Source organism: Musa acuminata, chromosome BXJ2-5, assembly GCF_036884655.1.
Source record: "Musa acuminata AAA Group cultivar baxijiao chromosome BXJ2-5, Cavendish_Baxijiao_AAA, whole genome shotgun sequence".
Taxonomy (NCBI): Eukaryota; Viridiplantae; Streptophyta; class Magnoliopsida; order Zingiberales; family Musaceae; genus Musa; species Musa acuminata.
In genome coordinates this window covers 14,537,501-14,564,921 of record NC_088342.1, presented here as the reverse complement: position 1 = coordinate 14,564,921, position 27,421 = coordinate 14,537,501, and the positions used below count along the sequence as shown (strand labels likewise).

At 43.7% G+C, this 27,421-nt stretch overlaps 1 protein-coding gene and 1 long non-coding RNA gene across 2 annotated transcripts; both read left to right on the top strand.

Annotated features, from left to right (window-relative positions):
• The first annotated feature begins 887 nt into the window (after positions 1-887).
• LOC135611726 (uncharacterized) lies at positions 888-20,735 on the top strand. Its single transcript, XR_010486635.1, has 3 exons — positions 888-4,586; positions 5,032-5,100; positions 20,349-20,735. It is a non-coding gene; the product is annotated as an uncharacterized LOC135611726 (long non-coding RNA).
• Positions 20,736-23,790: 3,055 nt separating this feature from the next.
• On the top strand, positions 23,791-25,686 carry LOC103973660 (glucan endo-1,3-beta-glucosidase 11-like). The gene is made up of 2 exons (XM_009388292.3): positions 23,791-25,274; positions 25,395-25,686. Exons 1-2 carry the CDS (start codon positions 24,060-24,062, stop codon positions 25,470-25,472), a joined length of 1,293 nt encoding a protein of 430 aa, XP_009386567.2. The 5' UTR covers positions 23,791-24,059; the 3' UTR covers positions 25,473-25,686.
• Positions 25,687-27,421: the final 1,735 nt, after the last annotated feature.

The window sequence follows — 27,421 nt, the reverse complement described above, 5'->3', positions numbered from 1 at the left end:
AACAGAAACCTAATCTGATGAGTTTAATCTTACTATATAAATTCTCCTACACATTCAATAAAAAAATCCATAGAACTCTGATAGTGTGGGAAACAATCTTTCTGGGAAACAATCTTTGAGCCTGGCCTCGGGGCCGACCGGCTCAGTTTGGGTCCGGATGATGGGGATCTCCCTGGGACATTCCTCGAGCCCGCCGAGGTGGTCTGATGCGGTGGTCGAGACGGGATCATCGATTCCTCCGGGCAGGAACTCCTCGCCTTCGCGTCCAGCGGGGACCTTCGGCTTTGTACCGGCACAAAGGTCGGGTCGGGGTGCTCGCCCCAACCCCTCCGACGATCAAGTCAGTTGATAGTGGTTATGGGGTGTTTTTCCACCGTTTTCCTTTTTTTGTTCAGAATGCGAGGGTATTTATAGGGAAGCTTACTGTGCCCGCTTGTAGGGGGCAAGCTGGTAGCGTCTGACATTGGTGTTGGCGTGGCGTGAAAAACCGAGCCTGAGCAGGCGTTAATGCGTATCGGTCGACGTTCTGGTCCGTTTTACCAGGTGCTATTGCGTCGATCGAGGCGTGAGGCGTCATCTGACGTCAGCCGAATCTTATCATAATTACTATCCTCATCATATTCCCCCCGGAAAGAAGCTATGCGTCGGTCGTTGTAACGGGAGCCCGAGGCATGGCTTCAGCTTTCAAGCGGGCTGGCCGGGCAAGCGCGGTCTCGGGAAGCATGGAGCCGAGGAGCACGATGCAAGCGGGCTGGCCGCGCAGGTGTGTCTCGAGAAGCATGGAGCCGAGGAGCACGACGCAGGCGGGCTGGCCACGCTGGTGTGTCTCGGGGGGCATGGGGCCGAGGAGCATGACGCAGGCTGGCTGGCCGCGTAGTTGTGTCTCGGGGAGCATGGGGCCGAGGAGCATGACGCAAGCGGGCTGGCCGCGTAGGTGTGTCTCGGGGAGCATGGGGCCGAGGAGCACGACGCAGGCGGGCTGGCCGTGCAGGTGTGGTCTCGGGCATCATGCGGTCGAGGAGCACGACGTAGGCGGGCAAGCCGCGCAGGTGTGGTCTCGGGCATCATGCGGCCGAGGAGCACGACGTAGGCGGGCTGGCGCGCTGAGGTGAACTCGGCAGTCTTCAGCCGAGGACACCACTTAAGCGGGCAGGCCGCGCTGAGGTGGACTCGAGCAGTCTTCGGCCGAGGGACATGGCTTAGGCTGAGGGGCACGGCTCAAGCGGTAAGGCCGCCCTGAGGTGGACTCGGCAGTCTTTGGCCGAGGGATCCGGCTCAAGCCGAAGGACGACTCAAGCGGGCAAGCCGCGCTGAGGTGAACTCGGTAGTCTACGGCCAAGGGACACGGCTCAAGCGGGCAGGCCGCGCTGAGGTGAACTCGGCAGTCTTCGACCGAGGGATACGGCTCGGGCCGAGGGACACGGCTCAAGCGGGCAGGCTGTGTTGAGGTGGACTCGGCAGTCTACGGCCAAGGGACACGGCTCAGGTGGGCAGGCCGCGCTGAGGTGAACTCGGTAGTCTTCGGCCGAGGGATATGGCTCGGGCCGAGGGACATGACTCAGGCGGGCAGGCCGCGCTGAGGTGGACTCGGCAAGTACACGGCTCAAGCCAAGGGGCACGGCTCAAGCGAGAAGGCCGCCCTGAGGTGGACTCGGTAGTCTTCGGCCGAGAGACACGACTCAGGCGGGCAGGCTGCCCTAAGGTAGACTCGGGCAACATGGTCGAGGAGCACGGCTCGGGCTAAGGGATACGACTCAAGCGGGCAGGCCGCGCTGAGGTGGACTCGACAGACTACGGCCAAGCCGTGTAGATACCGAAGGGGGTTAGGTTGGAGCTAACCGCGAATCGGGAGGCAGTCAGGTATATACTGAGCCTTCGCTCGGTAAAGACTGAGGCAGGGCTTAGATTGCTTTTCATGAGGACTACATCGGGTAGCCACCGCGGGTCCTTGACTTCCTTTATGGAGCCCGCTGCCAGAAGTCGTCCCTACTCCTCACGGTCGCCCAGGCTTCCGTCGCGATTTACCGGTTAGCCCGTTGGAGCATCTCTGGCACCGTGGTGGGAGGTCGCTCCGTGAGGGACCATAGGAATCTGGAGGCTCGCAGGCCTATCATAAACGCCTGCACTAACAAAGAGGGGTGAGTGTCCAGCAAACCCCAGATTTGCGTGGCAAAGCGATCCACAAAATGTGAGAGGGGCTCGTACTCCCTTTGTTTGAGTCCGAGGAGTAGTGTCGTCGAAGGCTTTGGCCGTGCATAGGCTACGAAGTGGAGCTCGAAGTCATTGGCGAGCTGGTCGAAGGAAGCAATCGTTCCGGTCTTCAAGCCGCCATACCACGCGTGGGCCGGCCCTCTCAGAGTGGTAGGAAACGCTCTGCACATCAGGGTATCAGAGGTTCCGTATAGCACCATTTGGGCGCGAAAAGTAGCTACATGGTCCGCTGGGTCGGCGAAGCCATCGTAAGCGTCCAGAGAGGGGAGCTGGAAGTCCGGGGGGACTGTCTGATCCCGTATCTCGGGCGTGAACAGAGACCCTTGGTGTGCGTCCTCCCCGAGCTCTCCCTTGGACCTGCGAACCTCTTTCTGCACCTCGTCGAGTCACTGGCTGACGAAGCGCAACTAGGCCCGCAGGGAGTCGGAAGAGAGTGCCTCGGGTTCCGGGCAACCGCTCAGGTTTACCATCATTGGATCCCCGAGTGGGGCCGGTCGGACCCGAGGCGAAGTGGGGGGCACCGGAAGTGTCATGTGGGCCCGAACGGGCGCCTTGCGTTGTCGCAGTGGTTCGATCGTAGGCGGGTGCACCGGATGAGAAATGAGCGGGATAATGGTTTGCACCATTTCCATCAGAGTTCGGACTTGATGGGCGAGGTCCTGAAAGGCCTCGGATGACATGGGCGTCGAGTCGGCTGGGGCGCCGTCGGGCGGCGACAAGCCCGGGTCGTTAAATATTCGCCAATATCGTTCCGAGGTCGTGGCGGGGTGTTCGTCACGATGGTCTCCGTGCGGGGGATGTTCCCCCGAGGCTCCAGTCGGGTGCGACCTCTCAGCCGTGGGCTCATCTGAGCCGCTCGGGTGATCACCCGACATTTCGGGCCCTCCTTCTAGCGCCAATCTGTCATGGGAAACAATCTTTGAGCCGTGGCCTCGGGGCCGACGCGGCTCGGTTCGGGTCCGGATGACGGGGATCTCCCTGGGACGTTCCTCGAGCCCGCCGAGGTGGTCTGATGCGGTGGTCGGGACGGGATCGTCGTTTCCTCCGGGCAGGAACTCCTCGCCTTCGCATCCAACGGGGACTTTCGGCTTCGCACCTGCACAAAGGTCGGGTCGGGGTGCTCGGCCCGACCCCTCCGACAATCAAGTCAGTTGATAGTGGTTAGGGGGTGTTTTTTCACCTTTTTCCTTTTTCTGTTCAGAATGCGAGGGTATTTATAGGGAAGCTTACTGTGCCCGCTTGCAAGGGGCAGGCTGGTGCGTCTGACATTGGTGTTGGCGTGGTGTGAAGAACCGAGCCTGAGCAGGCGTTAATGCGTCTCGACCGGCATTTTGGTCCGTTTGACCAGGTGCTGTCACGTCGATCGAGGCGTAAGGCGTCATCTGACGACAGTCGAATTTTATCATAATTACTATCCTCATCAGATAGCATACTGGTTCTTTAACTAGGGAGTTTCCCCCAAACTTTATTTATGCTGAGAAAGAACCAATTCATAATCACATTATCATTTGTCTAAATTTCTAATTTAATGGATGGATCTAGTAAGCACATCATATATAAGAATGATCCAATTTCATGTTACTGAATGTTATGTTTATTCCATTCAAATGGCCATTATGTATGTACATGCCTTTCAACTCCTAAATGTATGGTGCAGATTATCTTGATTCTTACATTTAATTTGGATTGACTTAATTTTCCTATCTACTTAGCATAGCGCCTCTCATGCAGGGGTTGATCTCTGCTAATGGTGCTAGGAAATTTCGATGACGGTTGAAATATCCTTTGAACTACAATAAATAATTCTAGGAATTGATGGCTACCTCTGCTGGCACACTAGTTGATGGTTACATATGAGCAAGACTAAGTTTATCTGTGGGGAATTGATTTTTTTCATGGTGACTTTTCTCCAAACCCTTCATATTCAGGAAACACCACTGAGCACGATTCAAGTTTTATTGGCAATAGTTGTGTATTAGAGAAGGTACGCTGATATAGACCATGCTACTTTAGAGAATGAGATGATCATATGCACTTGTACTAATGTAGATGCTTTTGGAACTTCACATGAATATGAGTGTACACAAGCATCTATTTTCACACAAGATTTGTTTCACCCAGACTATAGATTAAGTGTTACGTAAGATAATGAACTTACTTGAGTTAGTTAAAGATTTAATGGTATATTTTGATTTATTATGTCTTGAAATATTTAATGCTCACTTATGTATGGATCAAGGATATGACGAAGAAGAGATGGATGATGGCAGACTCTCTAGTTCATGTTCCAATTCTGGAAGAAACCCTTACAGATGATTTTTTTTGTTGTAGATGATGAAGTTGGCAGAAGGTTAAATCAGATGGTACCCATCCCTGTCAGTTTGTGTTTTCTTTTAAATTTCAATCTTGTTTGATATTCTGAAGAATGATTCTGTTGAACTATTTGTACTTGGAAGTGACTTGAAAATGGACCAAAGGATCCAAGTGTAAGGTGGAAGCTTAAATCAATGGGCTTCATATGAAGATTCATATATGGGTAACAAAACACTAGGTGAACCATGTTTACCAAAAGTTTGAGCATATAGTAAAGATCTTAACTTATATTTTATCTCTAACACTTGAAGATGTCCTCCACTCTAATACACCATTCGAATGCTTTGATGCACAACTTTTACTCTATTGATCTAGCGGTGATTACATTATACGCTCCAAAATTGGAACATCTGCACTTCAAAATTGGAAAAAAATTCAGTTTTATCAGTTTATTTATTTACTTTTGATATTATGGTCCCATAAAATTATTGTCACTTGGTTTGGCAGCCTGTTTAAAATCAATGGAGAAATTCCTTCTATTGATGAAGCCCCTTATCATCAAAGGCTACTAGAGAGGTATGGCATGTTAACTTTCTAGTATTATTTATGTCAAACAAATTAATCTAGCAAGTTTGATTTACATATGCATAGCAAACATATTAAAATGATAGGGATAAATGATTCTGGTTATTTAAATGCATAGTAACATATGTGACTAGATTGAAATTTATTTAGATTGTTAATATCATGAAGTTTTGAAACATTATAAAAATAGTTGTTAACTAATAGATCCTTATTCATTAAGAAATAAGTGACCATCTAACTGCATGCTTCAATATTAGTTGCTTTATATATGCAAAATTTGTGATGATATCAACCTAAAGGCTTGTCTTTATATAATTGGGCAATTGTGACTTTATGTAGGAAGTAGAAGACAATGCAGAACAGAATGTAGAGGAGTGAAAAGTTCTGATATGATTTTGAAACTCTTAAAAAATTATAGGTTGTCAAAAAAAAATTTTATTGATAGGACAGTTGATCACTAAGTGTTCTTTTCACCTAAATAAGTGTTAGTAACATACTCAAGTAGCTTGTCACTAAAGTTATTTTATCAACAATTTTAGTGATAGGTCAGTACATCACTAAATTATCATCATTCTTTTCATTTAATAAAAAATTAGTGACACAACTAGTTATCACTAAAAGTTTTGGTCAAGCCATTTGGTGATAGAATCATCCATCATCAAATATTATCACAAATACATTATTTCATCAATTTATTTATTTTTAGTGATATAATTTGAATGTATTAGCTACAAAAATAAGTTGTCACTAAAATCCATAATTTAGTGACAATTGTCTTTATTAGTCAATAAAATATTTAACCACGGGACCGGCGCCAATGGAAGCTGGTGAAAGCTTACGTCATCACTAATTCTTTTAATGATAATTTTTTTTGAACTTCTAATGATAACTTTTGACCGTTGCTGATGATTATTTTCATTGTAGAATTAAAAGACTACTTTATACATCTATTCAGGATTCCATGTTGTCACGGACTTAGTTGGTTTTGCCTAAGTCGTGCGGCACCCTTGCGTGTCTGTCCACAAAGGTCAGCCTCCCCGAAGCCTCCCATTGTCCCTTAGGACTAACAAAAGAGAGAACGGGCTAGAGAGAACGCCTCAATCGAGATCCACAAGCAAACATCTCCGAAAAATACTTCATAGACAATGCAAATTACAAACAGACTTTACAAGCTCTGAACAGTGGCACAACAAAGGGTAAAATGGTCCATTACAGACCGAGAATCTCTCGCACGTGTCCACATGACACAACCTTTATTTACAAGCTTAAAGAGGCCACCAACCCAACTAAAATGAGACTATTTGTTGAATCTCGTATTTTGATGATGAAACTACTTGATATATGTTTATGATTTAATCTGCGTTTTGAGTGATGCAGGGTGCTTCGATCAGGATGAGACAATTAAAGCAGGAACATCATGTTGTGCCGGAGGAACATGTCAGAAGATTGGACGTCGGACCGGTGGATCGGTCGACGTATCGACAGAAGGCTTCGGGCTGTGGACTCGGGCATCGGGCCAAGAAGAGCGGGTATTGTGCCAAGGATATCGGAGTTGCGGAGTCAACTGGCCGATTGGGCAATAGGCTGCAGGAAAGGACGATGCGCCGAAGAATCGGACGAAGCGTCGAGGGACCAATGACATGCCGGACAACTTGGTTAATTGCTTAGGATTAATTGTCTCGATCGAAGTTTTTGTTTTGAGTGTGCAGGATTGACTACGATGAAAGTAAGACATGCAGCAGGAGTTGTGCCGGAGTCATTACAATGATCACGTTGGGAGTTCGAAAGCTCGACGGAAGTTCGGACAATCGTCGGAGGTTCTGCGGGAACAAATCCGAGAAGTCCAGAAGCTTGCCAAAGAAGCTCGTCGGAACTTGCCAAGTGGATCGTCGCAGTCCAGGAGTTTGCCGGAAGTCCGCAAGAGTATCACCGAGGGTTCATCGGATGATCGACGGAAGTTCGCCGGAAACTCGCCGGAAGAAGCGAGTGACGCACCGAAGCAAGCTGCAGAATATGTCTTAGGAAATAATCGTAGTTAGCACTTTGATTAAGTTAGAAATGGGAGGTGATCCCATTAGCTTAATCCTGGGGCAATTGGGCCCCTGAAGAACTCAAATTAGGTCGAATGGTTCAACCCATTCGGACCCAGGTTGCTGTGGGAGGTGCAACCGCCTAGGCAGGGAGGTAGCACCGCCCAAGCTATGTCTCCCAGCGAGACTGGGCGGTGCAACCGCCCCAGCTAAGAGGTGCAACCGCCCAGGGCTCAGTCTCCGAGCGAGACTGGGCGGTGCAACCTCCTCTATCAGGAGGTAGCATCGCCAGAGCTCAAGTTTCGAGCTCTGCCAGGCGGTGCAACCTCTCCAGTCAGGCGGTGCAACCGCCTGAGCTTGATCTTCGAGCTCTGGCAGAGAGGTGCAACCGCCCCTGACAGAGGTAGCACCGCCTAGAGGCTCAGTCTTCGAGCTCTGCCAGGCGGTGCAACCGCCCCAGTCAGGAGGTGCAACCGCCTGATCCCGGAATTCCGGGATTTGATCGTTTTGAGCTCCAAATTTGAACTGGGTTGGGGCCTATAAATACCCCACCCATTCAGCACTGAAGATACACAGATCCACACCGAATTCTTGATCTTTTCTGTGATTCTAATAGCTCAAATTTGTGTAAAGTCCAAAAGTTCTCCTCTTTCTGTTCTTCAAGTCTTGAGTTGTAAAGAGAGGAGAGAAAGGATCTGTAAGGGTTGTCTCCTGAGCCCGTCAAAAGGAGAGAAACTGTAAAAGGGCAGTTGGCCTTCGCCTATTGAAGGAAGGCCTCTAGTTGACGTCGGTGACCTCATCGGTGGAGGAAGCCAAAAGTGGAGTAGGTCAAGACTAACCGAACCACTCTAAATCTCTGGTTTGCTTTTATTTTGAGCATTTTATCATTACTGCAAACCTCCTACATAGCTACTGCTCTCTGCGCTTTTACGAACAAGTTTCTAAGTTCTAATCTTTCCGAATCTGCATTCAGACGTAAAACGGTGTTTTCGTACGATCTTTACATCGCAGCTTACATTTACATCTTGAGTCTGTTTATAACTGCAAACTGTCTTTTGCGCTTTTACGAACGAGTTTCTGTGTAGTTTACGTTTACGTCTTGATTCCATTTATAACTGCAAACTGTCTTCTGCGCTTTTACGAACGAGTTTCTTTGCAGTTTACGTTTACGTTTTGTTTCCATTCATAACTGCGAACTGTCATCTACGCTTAGACGTAAACTGCGTTTAGACGTAAACTGTGTTTGGACGCAAACTGCGTTTAGACGTAAACTGCGCTTAGACGCAAACTGTGTTTAGACGCAAACTGCGCTTAGACGCAAACTGTGTTTAGACGCAAACTGCGCTTAGACGCAATCTGCGCTTAGACACAAACTGCGCTTAGATGCAAACTGCGCGTAGACGTAATCTGCATTTAGACGCAAACTGCATTTAGACGCAAAACTGCATTTAGACGCAAAACTGCATTTAGACGCAAATTGCGTAAACTGCACTTAGATACAAACTGTGAATCGGCTTTTGCATCATAATAGATTTTATCGAACGAACGCACCTTTCGGTTTTAATCGCTGTAAGATTTCCGCTGCACTAATTCACCCCCCCCCCCCCTCTTAGTGCTCTCGATCCTAACAATTGGTATCAGAGCGGGGTATTTCTCATTTCGGATTTACACCCGAGAGAAATGGCTCTTCAATAGGGCTTTTCGGTCTTTCGTCCACCGTTCTTTAACGGATTGGACTACACTTATTGGAAAACTCGAATGAGAGTTTTCTTGATTTCTCTAAATCTAGATTTATGGAATATCGTTGAAAACGGTTTTCAACTTCCCTCTAAACCGATGAACGAATGGTCGGATTTAGAGAAGAAGTATTTTTCTTTAAACGCAAAAGCTATGAATGCCTTATTTTGCGTTTTGGACAAAAATGAGTTCAATCGGGTTTCTTTGTGCGAAACGACTTTCGATATTTGGCGCACTCTTGAAATCATGCATGAGGGAACTAGTAGAGTCAAAGACTCGAAAGTTAATATTTTACTGCATGATTTCGAGCTTTTTCATATGAAACCAAGTGAAACTGTTGTTAACATGTACACCCGTTTTACGGATGTCGTCAATGGTTTAAAATCACTTGGTAAAAGCTTTTCGGATTTTGAACTCGTTAACAAAGTTTTGCGCTCACTTTCTAAAACTTGGGATTCAAAAGTAACTGCTATTCAAGAATCGAAAAACTTGAACCAATTTCCACTTGAAGAACTAATTGGTTCATTGATCACATATGAAATGACGTGCAATGCACGTGAAGAACTTGAGAACCACCTTCCAAAGAACAGGAAGGATTTGGGACATAGAACATTTGAAGACCACTCGAGCATAAGCTCAAGTGATGGTGAACTTAAACTACAAATGAAACAAAAATTAAAAAGTAAAAAGAATGGAATTACTTGCTTTGAACGCAAGAAGAAGAATAAAAATTGGGATGAATCGAGCTCCTCCGAAGACGAGGAGAAAATCAACAAAGGCGAGGTGGCAAACTACGCTTTTACGCCTTTCAACGTTGAGGTAATCAAAATGCCTTTAATTTACTTTGAAATTACATAATGCTTTTCATAATGCATTTTTCTTTTTTATTGCATGTTTAATAATTTTATAATGAAAATAGAAAAAATTAGGAATCATGCTTATCATTCTAGTAATTTTGAAAATAATCATGAAAATTGCTTGTTTATGATAAACAAAATGATTTTGATTAAAAATACATTATGAAATCATGCTATATGTGGTTGAGAAGTAATAATGTGTATCATGTTGATTTCCATTGTTATTTCTCGATTTTGAGTATATGAAATCATGTTCAATTTGAAGTTATGATTAATGAGTATATATTTTTGAAATTATGGTGATTATCGATTTTCATGATAATAACAATGGCTTTAAAAAAAAAATTTGATGCATGTTTTCATAAATGAAAAGGCATGCTAACATGAAATCGATCACTTAAAATGAAACACTTAAAAAGGGGGAAAATATATTATCAATGAAATCATGAATCTATTTATGTTTTGTGAGCCATAGAAATGATTTTGATGACTTAAAATTGAAATGAGTTTTATCAAAATCATGATCTTGATTTATCAAATTGAATGAATTGAAAATGATCTTGATTTTTCTCTTGAATGATTGTGACTTGTATTCCTTGATATGATTTTTATGCAATTCTTTGTATTTATGAAATATTTATCTCATCACCCAATTATTTCTTTTTCAATATTCCTCAAGTGATGATATGAATGCATGAGATATTCATGAATTTATTTTGATGTATGCAAATGAGAAGCTTCGATCATGCATGGTAGGATGCAATGTGATAAATTAATACCATGATGATTTGAAATATTTATGATTTGGAATGATGCATATGCTTTTTATTATGATAATGTATTATGTGTATCATGAATGCTTAAAAAAATTAAATAAATAAATGTTTATATCATGTTAGATGGTTTTACATATTATGCATGATAAGCTATAGTGATGAGTGAAACAATGATTGAAATAATATGAATGATGATTTGGAATCATGCATATAATAATGAGTTTATATATTCTGAAAATGTGTATGTTTTAATATAATGATGCACAAATGAGATTGATACTAACCTTTGTCATGATTTAAAAATTGATGTAAAGGGTTTTTCCCTTCTTTTTGACAATGACAAAAGGGGAGATAGCTAGCTTGCATAATTCAAGAAGAAAGCAAAAATTGCACTTCTCAAAAGAGAAGAAATTGCTATCTTGAACATCACTAAGAAGTGCTATCATGCAAATCTCAAGACACACAATTGCAATCATGCAAAATTTGTAATTTTGCACATCATTAAAATTTATGATGCTTTGGTGATTATGCATGTTCTAAAATGTTATAAAATTCACTAGCTTGCATGATGTAGAACTTAGCTATATTGAACATCACCAAGGAATGCTATCTTGCCTATCTCAAGAAGCAAAAAGTTAACTTGCACATCTAGCAAAACTTATATTTCAAGAAGCAAAAGTTGCTTTCTTGAACATTTCAAAATTGCTAGCTTGAGGGCCTTAAAATGTAGAAATTTTTTGCTAGCTTGTATATGGTAAACTTGCTATCATACTACCATGATAATAAGCATGTTTTACCTTCATGATTGTAATTGAATATCTCTAGTAAAACCCTGTCCGAATGTATGAAAGTGTCAAATTTCATTTTCGGACTTTCTTGATCCTAACAATTGGATTTTCTTGATACATTATCCTCTTCCAAACTTAACAAGCATATGTCATATCTAGTTTAATTCACATCATTGATTTTTGACATATGGAATCATCTAGCAAATGCACTTATATTTAAAATTTGCTTATATCGTTCTCCTTGTTGTTAATGACAAAGGAGGAGAAATATATGAATTGATATGTTTGCTATCACTAATGGTTGCTATCACTGATGCTATGATTAGGCCATACTTGCATCACCAAGAAATATATGATTGCTATCATTGCTATATGCCCTGTATCAAGATATCAAACAAAAATTTGCATCGTACGAGCTGATATCTTACCATGTGATGCAATGCTACACTTGCTAAAATATTCGAAATGTGGACATCATGAAATGATATCAAAATCTTGCTTCACAGCTTTACATGTCGATATCATGTCATATGATGAAATGCTACAATTGATAAACACTTGAAATAGTTGCGTTACGATATCAAAATCTAACACTGCAAAGGAAGCAAAAATTTGCTAGCTTGCAACTTGCATATTTCAAGAAGCAAGAGTTGCCTTCTTGAATATCTCTAAACTGCTAGCTTGCAAGTTCTAAAATGTTGTAACATTGCTAGCTTGCATGTGCTATCTTGTATGCCGTAAAACTTGCATATCTAAAACTTGATAGCCTGAATATTCTAAGCATGATGTAACATTTGCTAAATTTTTTGGCTTCAAAACTGCATGATGATAAAACTTGATAATATGTTTTTCATGTAATAAGTTAAACCAATATCACAAACACTTGATTGTGGTACTTCTTTTTGTTGATGACAAAGGGGGAGAAGTATTTGATGACATGACATGTTATGCATAAGTTTATGCATAAGTTCATGATAACATGTTGCAAGTATTCATGATGAATATTGCAATGACTTGAATTCAGTTAGAATTCAAGGTTCTATCAATTTGGCATATTGATAGGGGGAGTTTGTTTAAACTCTGGGAGTTAAGGTTAACTCCATTTATGATGACATGTTGCTTAGATTTTTGAATCTAAGAGTTTCTATCAATATGGCATATTCATAGGGGGAGTTTGTTTAAACTCCGGGAGTTAAGTTTAACTCTGTCATCAAGTAGTTGTCATCATCAAAAAGGGGGAGATTGTTGAATCTCGTATTTTGATGATGAAACTACTTGATATATGTTTATGATTTAATCTGCGTTTTGAGTGACGCAGGGTGCTTCGATCAGGATGAGACAATTAAAGCAGGAACATCATGTTGTGCCGGAGGAACATGTCAAAAGATTGGACGTTGGGCCGGTGGATCGGTCGACGTATCGACAGAATGCTTCGGGCTGTGGACTCGGGCATCGGGCCAAGAAGAGCGGGTATTGTGCCAAGGATATCGGAGTTGCGGAGTCAACTGGCCGATTGGGCAATAGGCTGCAGGAAAGGACGATGCGCCGAAGAATCGGACGAAGCGTCGAGGGACCAATGACATGCCGGACAACTTGGTTAATTGCTTCGGATTAATTGTCTCGATCGAAGTTTTTGTTTTGAGTGTGCAGGATTGACTACGATGAAAGTAAGACATGCAGTAGGAGTTGCGCCGGAGTCATTACAATGATCACGTTGGGAGTTCGAGAGCTCGACGGAAGTTTGGACAGTCGTCGGAGGTTCTGCAGGAACAAATCCGAGAAGTCCAGAAGCTTGCCAAAGGAGCTCGTCGGAACTTGCCAAGTGGATCGTCGCAGTCCAGGAGTTTGCCGGAAGTCCGCAAGAGTATCACCGAGGGTTCATCGGATGATCGACGGAAGTTCGCCGGAAACTCGCCGGAAGAAGCGAGTGACGCACCGAAGCAAGCTGCAGAATATGTCTTAGGAAATAATCGTAGTTAGCACTTTGATTAAGTTAGAAACGAGAGGTGATCCCATTAGCTTAATCCTGGGGCAATTGGGCCCCTGAAGAACTCAAATTGGGTCGAATGGTTCAACCCATTCGGACCCAGGTTGCTGTGGGAGGTGCAACCGCCCAGGCAGGGAGGTAGCACCGCCCAAGCTATGTCTCCCAGCGAGACTGGGCGGTGCAACCGCCCCAGCTAAGAGGTGCAAACGCCTAGGGCTCAGTCTCCGAGCGAGACTGGGCGGTGCAACCTCCTCTGTCAGGAGGTAGCATCGCTAGAGCTCAAGTTTCGAGCTCTGCCAGGCGGTGCAACCTCTCCAGTCAGGCGGTGCAACCGCCTGAGCTCGGTCTTCGAGCTCTGGCAGAGAGGTGCAACCGCCCCTGACAGAGGTAGCACCGCCCAGAGGCTCAGTCTTCGAGCTCTGCCAGGCGGTGCAACCGCCCTAGTCAGGAGGTGCAACCGCCTGATCCCGGAATTCCGGGATTTGATCGTTTTGAGCTCCAAATTTGAACTGGGTTGGGGCCTATAAATACCCCACCCATTCAGCATTGAAGAGACACAGATCCACACCGAATTCAAGTCTTGAGTTGTAAAGAGAGGAGAGAAAGGATCTGTAAGGATTGTCTCCTGAGCCCGTCAAAAGGAGACAAACTGTAAAAGGGCAATTGGCCTTCGCCTATTGAAGGAAGGCCTCTAGTTGACGTCGGTGACCTCATCGGTGGAGGAAGCCAAAAGTGGAGTAGGTCAAGACTGACCGAACCACTCTAAATCTCTGGTTTGCTTTTATTTTGAGCATTTTATCATTACTGCAAACCTCCTACATAGCTACTGCTCTCTGCGCTTTTACGAACAAGTTTCTAAGTTCTAATCTTTCCGAATCTGCATTCAGACGTAAAACGGTGTTTTCGTACGATCTTTACATCGCAGCTTACATTTACGTCTTGAGTCTGTTTATAACTGCAAACTGTCTTTTGCGCTTTTACGAACGAGTTTCTGTGCAGTTTACGTTTACGTCTTGATTCCATTTATAACTGCAAACGTCTTCTGTGCTTTTACGAACGAGTTTCTTTGCAGTTTACGTTTTGTTTCCATTCATAACTGCGAACTGTCATCTGCGCTTAGACGTAAACTGCGTTTAGACGTAAACTGTGTTTGGACGCAAACTGCGTTTAGACGTAAACTGCGCTTAGACGCAAACTGTGTTTAGACGCAAACTGCGCTTAGACGCAAACTGTGTTTAGACGCAAACTGTGTTTAGACGCAAACTGCGCTTAGACGCAAACTGTGTTTAGACGCAAACTGTGTTTATACGCAAACTGTGCTTAGACGCAATCTGCGCTTAGACGCAAACTGCGCTTAGATGCAAACTGTGCGTAGACGCAATCTGCATTTAGACGCAAACTGCATTTAGACGCAAAACTGCATTTAGACGCAAACTGCGTAAACTGCACTTAGATACAAACTGTGAATCGGCTTTTGCATCATAATAGATTTTATCGAACGAACGCACCTTTCGGTTTTAATCACTGTAAGATTTCCGCTGCACTAATTCACCCCCCCCCCCCTCTTAGTGCTCTCGATCCTAACACTATTAAGCCTTCGGTCGCCCCTCTACATGCTGTACAAGGCATGAACATGTCAAAAGACACGGACATACATAAGCACTACATCAAACATCTTGTTTAGAAGTTTGTCTGTGACATTCTCCCCCACTTATTCCTTCGACGTCCTCGTTGAAGCCTTTGTCGACACTGCAACTCCTCGCCTTTGCTGAGTCTTCAATCTTCTGCTCCAGCTACAATGCGCCTCTTGTCTCCTAGCTGCTCTCCGCTGCTGTTTTTGAGTAGTCGAACCTTTGATCCGCCATGCTGCTTCAACTCACCAATGACTCTGACTCTGGTGTGGGGTTGGCTGAGTTGTGTTGATCCTTGTTGATTCCTACGGATCCCCCAGATGAAGGAAAATACCATCCTTACTGCGCTAGTCTCTCGAATTTCTCATGCTGCTTGAACTTGTTGGATGCTTGTTGGAGCTTTATCGAGCATCGTCTCGCGAACTTCTGAAGTTTTGGGTCCTTCCTCCACAAAATTTGCTCATTGACTCTTCTTTCACTTAGTTGTCACATCCAAGTAGGTTCGCATCACTTCCGCTTTCGATTGGCATTTCGTTGGGAAATGAAGCGAACAATCTACTCTCAGTAGCACTAATCACCGTTGGTGAGGATTTGACAACTATTGTCTTCCATTATCTTCGAAAGGTCTTTGAACTTGTGCATAGCTCCTCTACTGGATAGATAAGAGAATTGGGGTACTCGTTTTCGCCCATTCTCTTAAGAGTTGAGAAGGCAAAGGTTACTTGACTTCGCCCGCCTCCTCGAGGTTGTACTCCATGCATCGAGCTGGTTACTGGCCTTCGCCTGCTCTTTGCTCACACTTCTGAAGCACTTGAAGTGTTTGCACTCCTTGCGTTGAGTTAGTTACTGTGATTCACCTCCTCAATGCCATCGAACTTCTGGAATGCAAGAAGTTTTCACCCCAACTTGGAGTAATTCGCTCATAGGTTTGGTCGCCTCTGGGATTGTACCGTCTTCTCTATCAACCCTACCGCCTACTCCATTGAGTAGCAAAGGTATAACACCGCATACTACCTGCTTCGTTCCTTGGTTATGCACTCTTGCATGACCCGAAGTCCTTCACTTTCGGCTAACTTGATGAGAAGCTCATTGACATCGGTCTTACGAAGTTCCTCGGCCTCTGCCCTTCAGCCTTGTCTCGGTACTTGGAGATTGCCTCTACATGCTCCACCTCCTCGGCCCCTTTCACGACCAAGCGCTCTCCCTCATGAGAGCAAGGGATCAATGACTTTCACGGAAGTCCCGCCTCTACGATACCATGGCGCTGCCATGCCCATGGCCCTACTATCCGTCGCCTCGCATCTGCATCCCTTTTCTTCATGATCAGTAGATATGTCTCCGTGGCACTCCTCTGAGTCCACCTCCATTCTAACTGATGCTTGATTTTGGGTAGCTAAGTCCCTCTGGACTCGTCGTCGCTTCCTCGCCCCTTTCGACCCCCTGCTTCAACACCTCTGTGTTCTCCAAGTAGTCTGTTTGGTCGATGGAAAGACAAACTGCAACTCTCATGCATGGCCTCTGCCATCACGTTGTAGGGTTTGCATCGATTCCGTTCTCCTTAGCTTCCTTGGTAGCAACGTTCGCTTACTCGACCTTGTCCTCTGACTTGCCGGGCTCCCTTAAGCGAATATGAGCTCTGGAGCAGTCCAACTCTCCAGCTGCTTCGATCATACCTCTGCATGATCAAGTCCCTCCCATGGAACTCACTGGTACTTGCATTCGAACTTTTCCCTTGGTGGAACACAGCCCTCATATGCTGATGACCAAGGCTTTCATCCGATGCAAAATTCGATGCACGCACGGAAGACCCGCCTCTGCGGTACCATGGCCTTCACTCCTTGAATCCATAGCCCTTCTTATCGTCGTGTTGTTCACCGAAGTGGAGCTTCCAGTAGCTCCCGATCATACCTCCATATGATCTAGTCCCTCACGGGACTATGTCGTGTGTATCACATTGCCATGAACTGTTCCACCACGATCCACTGCACCATGTCGCCTCCTGGTGACATCTCCATTGCATTCTGATCCTTGTGGAATAAACTCGAATTGTGAACCCTCCATGTGTGGCCTCTGCCAATACATCACAGGGTCTCTTCCACCTTCGATTTTGTTTACTCCTTTGGCAATCGACCTTCATCCACCCACTCTTGGGTCACACCTAGATGAAGCACTGCTCTAGGATAGTCCGTCGCCTAGTAGCTCCCGAAGTCCACCGACTTCACTGTAATTTGTGCACCATTGTCTGGATCCTGGGCCTCTGCCCCTACCAGCACAATCTCCGCTGCGCACCGCTTCCTTCATAGCAACTCGAATGGCAACACTATGGCATATTCTTTAAGAGTACCCGCCTCTACGTCCTCTTGCCCCATGCTAAGGCCTTCTGTACCCAACTTCGCCCTCGCAAATTGAGTCGCCTTAGTTCCTCCATCAAATGCTTCTCCGAGATAAGGTGTATGTGCCCCAAAGCTCCCTTCGTCTTTGGCACCATGCAAGATGAGTCCGTTCTGTCAGAATGAAGGACCCATGGAACAACATGATCCTACTCTTGCCTCTGCAAGAGTTCATGTCCCTGACCTCTGTCTAAGGAAAGCACTGTGCCTCTGCTCCACGTTCCAACTTCTATGCTGGCTCCCTTCATGCGGCTTGAGTACTTCGCCAAGTTACACCCAAGTTGCTCCGCTCCTCGTTTTTACATTGAGTCGATGGTGGCCCTCGCGCCCACCATTCCACGGGTCAGCCCTCCCTTGAGTCCGATCTCCACATCGACTCCAAGTGTGCCTTCATTTAAGTTGCTTTGTGTCGCTCCCCCACTTGATCTCGCAATGCATCCACCAATGCATTCTCTCAAGCGAGATCATGCGACGACTCCTCGCCGCTTGCTCAGTCCATCGAGCTTCGTGGAGTTATTGTTTGTTGAGGTACTCCTCCTCAACATGTGAGGTCCGTCTCACATGATTCTCCCTCTGAAGAGCCGGGACTTATCCCTCATAGATAACTGTCCCATTAGAGCAACATCTCTCTTCGTTTCGGAGACCACCATCCCCTTGGACTACTCCGATCTACTGAACAAATTGTGCATTGTTTTGCCTCCTGCAAACGCACTTGCTAGATTGCGACTCCACATCAATACAACCCCCGCTACACCACTCAAGGCCTAGCAACATGCTGAACTCGTTGCACACTCCAGCCTCCTACGGACGTATCCTTCACATGCTGAAGAGAAAGTTCCAATGCTCCATGGCGCCGAGTTTCGGTCGCCTTGGGATGGCCGCGAACATTCCATCGTCCGCATACAAGCCCATGCATGAGTACCGAATTCTTTGAGTTAGCAATTCCCCTCACCTCTGTGAGCTTTGCACAACTCTTTCGATCGCTGAGCAACTCATTCCACCTTGCATGGTCTCATTCTTTACCAAGCGCCTCGCTTGCCTTGAGCACCATCAAGTATAGTTGTCAACGTTGAGTCGTAGCTCAAACTCAGCCATCCCAACCTTTGTGCGCTCCACATTCTTCCAAACTTGCCTGTTCTCGTGGTGCCTCTTGCGCGAAGGGTTGGCCATTCCTCTGAATGCCAATGTCAGATGCCCGCTCCTCCGAGCGACTCCTTTTCCCTACATCTCCATGCCCATTTTCCCACAAACGGTCGCGCGTGTGCTGACTGCCCTCAACGCGGCCTCGCTAGGTCCCCCTCGTTTGCATGCTAAGTGTTTCTATGAGTGCTTGTCCCGCTCTGATACCATCTGTTACGGACTTAGCTGGTTTTGCCTAAGTCGTGCGGCACCCTTGCGTGTCCGTCCGCAAATGTCAGCCTCCCCGAAGCCTCCCATTGTCCCTTAGGACCAACAGAAGAGAGAACGGGCTAGAGAGAACGCCTCAATCGGGATCCACAAGCAAACATCTCCGAAAAACACTTAATAGATAATGCAAATTACAAACAGACTTTACAAGCTCTGAACAGTGGCACAACAAAGGGTAAAATGGTCCATTATAGACCAAGAATCTCTCCCACGTGTCCACATAACACAACCTTTATTTACAAGCCTAAAGAGGCCACCAACCTAACTAAAATGGGACTATTAAGCCTTCGGTCGCCCCTCTACATGCTGTACAAGGCATGAACATGTCAAAAGACACGGATATACATAAGCACTATATCAAACATCTTGTTTAGAAGTTTGTCCGTGACAATGTGGTAAAATTAATGATACTCCACTAGTTATCCTAAAAATATAAAAATATCTTAAAAATCTAATTTTTATTAGAATAAAAATAAATAAAAGCATTCGGATTGATAAATCTAATTAAACAATATTGAATTGAGAAAAAAGATTAGAGAAATCCAAACATGAGAAATATAGTCCTAAGACATATTGTCCACCTTGATGTAAGTTTGATTGAGAAAGACATCCTAAAATGCAACCGAGAATTCTTCTTCAAGAACAATTATAAAGAATCCTGAAGACTCTAAGCACCAACATATTGAAAAATAAAAACTATGAAAAGAAAAGAACTAAGAAAGATGTCAACATAAGAATAAGATGAGTTTTACTTGCCACCTCTCGTGGAAGTAGGAAGAAGAATTTATTTCTTCTTCCATCCCATCAATGAATGTCGTGTTGCCCATATCCAATGAGTCATTGTATGCATATAACCGAGTCGTGCATGGACGTAATGTGCTTGAAAGTCACATGCATAGAAAACCTCGACTTATCACTTGGTATACAAGGGTAATGAGGGAAATTTGATGTTTTCCTCTACTAGTGCCTCACAAAATATAATTTTTTCTTCAAATAAATAAAACATAATAAATAAATAAATAAATGTTGGTGCATATATTGTATGGTGAATAAGATGTCTTTCCAAAAACTTAATTTTATTGAGTAAAGTATCCATATTAAGAAAACATAGTGAATTACGTTTCAACTAACTCACACAACATCAAATTTGTCTTCGCATGTTTACATTTATGCTTTATGGCTATGCACGAATATCTTATTTATTTATGAGAAATTTTAAGAATTACTTAAATCCTTAATCGTTTATGGATTCTTTCATATAAAGTAATATTTCACAAAAAATATCATTTAAAATCAAGCTCTTTTATATATTTATATAGATTACCAGAAAGATAAGATTAGAGTGATATTCCTTTGATGTAATACATTTATTATGTCACATCATTTTGCTTCTTAATCTACCAATCAATTTGTTGTGCTACATTAAATATCTTTCATGGGATGTCCCATCACAGAGATTGATTTCTTATCGTTGAAAAATTCATTAAAAAGCTAAACAATTAGTCCTATTGTGAGCCTTTATAATATTGTGTTTTTTATGCGTACGGAGACATGATATAATAATGACTCAATATTTTATGGATTCTTTCCAATAAAATCTTTTATTAATGAGTCTACTGAAACTATATTTTTGCAGGGCTTGCTGTATGATATTTTATCCTTGTCTTCGTAGTTGCTAACTAGTGGGAGGTTTGATATAGCATCCTCTCAAGACAAAGCTCTGTCGTTATTCTAAACATTAATTTTTATTTTTTGTAATAGTATTTTTCTCACATTCAAAACTTTTTTTTCTATTTGATTTTCATTTGGAGTTTCCCGTGAACTATGGATATCTAGAGTTAGTAATGAAAACTAAAACATTGTTCGCCTGATATTTTGTGTATAATTTTAATCAAAATGTCACTGTTCATGAGCCATCAATACTGCTTGAACTTTGTTTTTGTAGCTCTAGTATATGGCAACTCATCCTCCTTTTCATTTTTGGTTACTAGAAGGATGTTTGATATAACATCCTCTAAATGCAAAGTTCTCTCGGGTTCTTGATATCGATTTTTATTATGCATAATAATATTTTTTTCATATTCATTTAGAACTCCCCTCAAACTATCACTTTATCAGTTGTTGGTAATAAAAATCAAGACACTGATCGCCCAATATTTTGTGTACAATTTTCATGTAAATCCTATTATTCATGAGAAATCTAAACTACAAGAAATCTATTTTTACATGTATATCATTTGATGTCTCGTTCTCATCTGATAAGTGGTTGTAGGTCTGATATATGATATCCTCCAAATGCAAAGCTTTCTTATGTTCCTAATGTTGATTTTTATTGTATATGATATCTCATTGATATTTTCGTCTTCTAAGGAGTCGTACAAATTTTTTTCTATTGATTAATAATCATTATTAGAATCCAATCATATCTATAATATATCTTATTAAATTAGATAGATTACATAATCATATATCCTATTAAATTAGATAAGATCATATAATTTTACAATATATGACCTATATTTGGATGCCAAGATAAGGATCAGATATCATATAATAGATTTATGTAAAAATAGAGTTTGAAATTTGAATAAAATATTATTGCATACAATAAAAGTCAACATGTAAAAAATGAGAGAGTTTTGCATTTGAATGATGCTATATCAAACCCACTGTTAGCTATGACCATGAAAACGAGAATGTGATATCATATGGCAAATTTGCAAAAATAGAGTGCCTACAATTTTGATACCTCATGAATCGTGAGTTTTAGATTGAGCTATCATTGCCTTAATATCTATTATTGACTCATGATGTGATAGTTTGTGGAAAGCTCTAGATGAATTTGAGCAAAATATTGTTATATATTTAAAAAATTCAATATTCAGAGAGAGCTTTGTATTTAGATGATGATGTTATATTAAACATACCACCAATAATCAACAATAAAGATGAGGATGAGATGAAGGGACGCTGGCTTTCGATTCTTCTCTATCGCCCGCAGTCACTCTTGATCTGACGATGTCTCTGGCCATCGGGGTCTTCCACCGGCAAATCCTGTTGTTAGCGTGGAATCGCAGACTTCTCAGATAGCTTCCTCGTTGACTTGGGCCGGTGAAGGGTCACTGGCTTTTGATCGTGCATCGCAGGTGCTTGCGGCCATGTCCTCGCCGCCGGTGGTGGTCCCGCCAACGTGGATCCCTGCTGCTTACGGCGGAGGAGTCCCGCTCCCCCGTGCTCCTGCATCGTAGGTGATCGCGGCCATTTCCTCGCCACCAGGGGGTGGTCCAGCCCCCGTGGGTTCCTGTTGCTTACGGCGAAGGAGTCGCGCTCCCCCTTTATTTAGTTGATTGATATATATATATATATATATATAACACATGGCCTGGATGGCTTAATAATTAATGTCATCAAGAATGTAATGCTCAAGTTTTTTTATTAATGAACTTTCTTCCTTTCAAAAAATAAACCAAAAAACTCATCAAGCATGTCCAGGAGTAATAAATGATAAGAATAAGAAATTTTACACACATGACAGATGAATTCTTATACATTACTTACTCCTGAACATGCTTGATGAGTTTTTTGTTTTATTATTATTATTTTTTTGAAAGGAAGAAAGTTCATTAATTAAGAAAAGTTGAAAATTACATGCTTGACGACATTAATTATTAAGCCATACAGGTCAGTTAGTTAGTTTAATGCTGATAGACACAGAGAAAAATGTTTATGGTAGAGAAAACACAGCTGCAAAAGTTTAAAGCATGCCGATCGATATTTTTAAATAGTATTATTGATCATTTTGCACGTGAACTTATTTGTTTCAATTAATAAGTATCAAAGTCTTTGAGTTTTAACAGCACAGAGGTTAAAAAATCCAGCAATTAATCTCTTCTCTGGCAACATGAGTCTGTGGCAGAGCTGGACTCCTTTGTATCCTAACTGACTGATGCATCTGAGTTTGGGCAAGCCCTAACCCTAAAAGGGAAATGGAAGGATGAAGAGGGTGTGCAATGAATTTTTATTTTGGATCAGGCTTAGTTTGGACTATATAGATAAAAAAAAAACTAGATGCACGAAATTAGGATGCTTGTTTTACAAATAATTGCTTAAAATTATTTTTTGTGAAGTTTTGCAACGTCCAGATAAAGCTTTAGGTCTTGGTGATTTGAGTCATGGGTTTGATGGGTCAAGTGGCATTCATGTTTATCAATCTCTCTTTTTTCTTTTTGGGTTTTTAATGAATATAATATGGATCTTTCAATAATAATTAATTGGACTGATTAGGTGTAATTATCAATCAGTTAGTTTTAGTTATTGATTAACAAAAAAAAAGAGACTTATGTTTGAATTCTTTGTTTCCGCTCACACAGTTTTTTCCCAAGACTCTGCTTCTGCTGATTTTGCATTCATATGTTTTCTGTTCACCTTTTACTGGTTTTCAACTTCCACCAGTGTTTCTATTCAGCAATCACCCTTTGTCGTTTGCTTGAGGTTTTAGCATATTGAAGGCATTTTTGAGTTTAATTCTATCAACCTTGCAAAATAATCAGAATCATAGTGGCTTGTCGACATGGATGGATCATAAAGTTCAATATAGAGATTATGATTTCCTCGTGTTACACCTAACTCTGGGCTTTGAGATAGACTTGAATTGGAAATGCAAGACCCAGGTTAAACTGTCCAACCTGCATTAAAAATTAAAGGTGGATTCTGGACTACATTTACTACATTGCCTCTGAAAATATTAAATGCAATAAAGTAGAATGGAGTTGGAATGATCCACCCACAGCAGTGGCATGCCCTTTTACACCCCCACAACGGAAGCCCAAATGCCACGAGTGAGTGCTGTTTAATATAGAAAAATAAAGAGCAAAACATACATGCCCGTAGCGCCACTCTCCGCCTACCCACCAGCCACTCACGTGGGCGTTCGACGATGACGGGAAAAAAACTATCGCTGCCCGGTAGAAGTTCCATGTTTAACTCACACTGCTTGGACCCGACAAGGCGAGGTGGTGCTTCCGGTCCCACACCCTCATGGCCCCCAGGTCATGTGCACCACCACGGTCTCAGTCTCGAGTTCTGTAGGGACGCTTTTCCAAATCCGATTTGTAAATTTGCGTCTGACATATCCCATCCGCAAGGATTTCGTCTGTCCTCTCGCATACTCACTCTCTTCCACTTGCTCTCATACAGTCACTCCCTTCTCATGCCATCATCAGACAAAATAGCCCAGCTGTACTGCACCTCCTTCCTCCTCGATCAACTTCTGCTCTTCTAATCACTCGACCTTTCCGCCGTCACTTCGTCTCCACCCTTCTTCTTCCGGGGCCTGAGCGCAACACTCATGGCCCCGCATTCCTCTACGATGGCATTGCTCGTTGCCCTCCTCCTCCTACTCCTCATCGCCCTCTCCGTCCCCTCCGCTGCTACATCCGCCTCCCTGGCGGGCGTCAACTACGGGCGGGTGGCCAACAACCTACCCCAGCCCGAGTCCGTGCCCCGCCTCCTTGCCTCCATCGGCGTCGGGCGTGTACGACTCTACGACGCCGACCCCGCCGTGCTCCGTGCCTTTGCAAACACTGGCATCGAGCTCGTTGTCGGCCTCCCCGACCGCTGCCTCCCATCCGTGGCCGCTGACCCTGCTGAGGCCCGTGCCTGGGCCCGCACCCACATCCAGGCCTTCGTCCCTGCAACCAAGATCGCCGCCGTCACCGTCGGCAACGAGGTCCTCACCGGCACCAACGCCTCCGCCCTCGCCCGCTGCCTCGCCCCGGCCATGGAGAACATCCACGATGCCCTCGCCGCCCTCAGCCTCGATCGAGACGTCATCGTCACCTCCACCCACTCCCTCGCTGTACTCGCCTCCCCGTCCTACCCGCCCTCCGCCGCCGTCTTTCGCCCGGACCTCCTCCCCTACGTTCGCCCTCTCCTCGCCTTCCATGCCCGCACCGGTTCCCCACTCTTCGTCAACGCATACCCCTACTTCGCCTACGCGGAGGACCCTTCCGGCGTCGGGCTCGAGTACGCGCTACTCGATCCGGGGGCCGCCGCTTTCACGGACGCGGCGACCGGCCTCCGCTACGCCAACCTTCTCCATGCCCAGGTTGACGCCGTGTACCACGCCATCTTTGCGGCAGCTGCGCCCTCTTCGAAGGGCTGCAGGGTGGAGGTGCGGGTCTCGGAGACGGGATGGCCGTCTGCAGGCGACGCCAACGAGACGGGGGCGACGCCGGAGAACGCGGCCCGGTACAACGGCAACCTGATGCGGCTGCTGGCGGGGCAGAAGGGAACGCCGCTAGTGCCCGGGACGCCGCTTCGAGCCTACGTCTTCGCCCTCTTCAACGAGAACCAGAAGGCGGGGCCGTCCTCCGAGCGCAACTACGGCCTCTTCAAGCCCGATGGCACCCCGGCTTACCAGCTCGTCGGCTTCGCAGTACACCAGGACGGCAACTCCACGTCCACCGCCGGCATGGGCGGCGGAAGAAGCGGCAGCGGTGAGGGCTCACCCGGTGAGCTGGTCGGGGAGTCCGGGTACTTCAGCATCTCCACCGCCTTGCCGGTACGTTCCAGCCGAACCGCACTTGTTTTTTTTTTCGAACCGCACATTTCTTACACGTACTTACTATATCCCACATTACATTTCCAAATTTATTTCTAACTAAGAGGCAATTGGCTACAGAACTTGCAGCAGAGGGTAGCGGCAGTGGCTGCAGCTGCAGCGATCGCAGGAGTGAGTGTGTTCTTGAGATTATTCTGACAGCCCACCCCAGTCCAACCTTGCTGGCGTGCTGCAGCGAAAAAAATAATCCAAAAACAAAACGTTGCTTTAGACAACTTTTGTACGATTTGTAATTTGTAGTTACTCCGCGTTACTTTTTCATCTTTGTTTCTTTAGATTACCGTCGTAGGTGGTGTTCGTGTTGGCGAAGACGTAATCATAGTAATTTAACAAGGCGACTTGTGGCTGTTTATTTGGATTTTTTTTTTTTTTCCTTTTCACTGGTGCCCGGCGCTGGGGAAAGCGTTCCAAATTTTGCAGTGTGTGGAGGTTTGTTGTGGTTCATGTGATGCCTCGTAGATTGTGCTCATTGGACGTCCCACCTCCACCCCCCGACGTCATTTTAATGGGCGGACTCGAATCCGGATTGAAACTGGATGGCCAAAGCCTTGCAATAGAGAAGGGAACGGGTAATCGTGCACACAGAAAACTTTTTATTTATCCTAATCACTTCTAATCTCTTCATATCCCAACCTCTCTTGGTTTCACCTTTAATAATAATATTCTTTATGTCATTATCCACAAGAGGACTCTTTATATCACTATCCACAAAATCTTCTAAATTTTTTACCATCAATCATTTTTCAAACCTGGCAACTTCTTTCGTATAAGAAGATAAAAAAAATATATTTTTATATTTCTAAGAAAAGTAAATTATTTTTTTTAAGAAAATATATATATTGCAAGAAACCTGTTTCTTAAGTGCTTCGGCTCATTCTCAACGATCTTAATATTTAATGAAGTTTCTGTTTCAACTAACTCAATGTGTCTTGTTTTTTTATCATGTTCATCGGATCTTTAATTCGATGCCATTAAAATGTGTAATCATCTTTCATATGTTATATTATGTAATCATATTTAATTAGATAAGATATATTATAATTTTGATTAGACTATTGATTAGACTTATTAATCAATAAAAAAAGCATAATTATAATAAATATTTTTTTTATTGAGATGATTAGTGACTCTCGTAATTGTTTATCGACTCTATGCTCTTGTATATAAATAAACAGATTCTCTTATCGACTATATATATAATAAATATGATGATCCATAATCATCTTCTCGTAGTCTATATTTACTCACTTATAGTGATCTTACGAAAGATAGGAAGAGAGGAGCAGGCGAGTGTAGTTCTCCTTGCATATTGTTTCGTTCGGAGCATATGATAGTACATTTATAGATCATGACACCGAGAAATATACATCCTAAATTTAATCTATTATTATTTTATTTTATATTCTAGCATTAAAGTTTGTTGCATAACAATACATGATTATAATTTTTATACTTATAATTGTTATTAGAGTTAAGTATTAAAATCAAATATCCTATATCATAAAAATATTTGATTTGTTTTGTGTTATTATCCTTTGTATGCAAAGGGTGATCCGATCTATTTTGTTTATCTCGTAGTGGCCTGCTTATGAGCGATAAAAATTTCTTGCCCACACAAGTAAAATCGTGGATAAAAGGTTATTGCCCAATCTTGATCGATGGGCTGCATCGATAATTTACTATCGACATCGGTGTTATGAAAGCCAATAGTATGCCTTGGTCATTGCCCCTATCACAAGCCACGATTATGCAAGCGGTAATGCAGTATGCAATTGTTGGGAAATATTGGGGGCGATATCACATGCGCAGCGAAAGAATAAAAAATAAAATCCTTAATTTTCAAAGATACGTTCGTTGCCGTGTGAATATTGGTGCGGAAAATCCGTGAAATAGAAAACTATGTGTGAGATAGATTATGTTACCTAGGGAAATCGTATATCCCTAAATCTCTACAGATCTCTAGAAAATGGTGAAAGAGGTCAAGCACCCTCTTCTCTAGCGGTGATCCACACAGCATGGCAGCATGGCTGCGATGACGCTGGCCTGCTCTGAGGTGAAGGAGAATAAGAGAAGGCAACCAAAAAGGC

Bases quoted from the DNA above. Each gene is read 5' to 3' on its own strand.
- LOC103973660 (XM_009388292.3), top strand. From the start codon at position 24,060: ATGGCCCCGCATTCCTCTACGATGGCATTGCTCGTTGCCCTCCTCCTC. The intron at 25,275-25,394 runs GTACGTTCCAGC...AATTGGCTACAG, and splicing joins GCATCTCCACCGCCTTGCCG to AACTTGCAGCAGAGGGTAGC.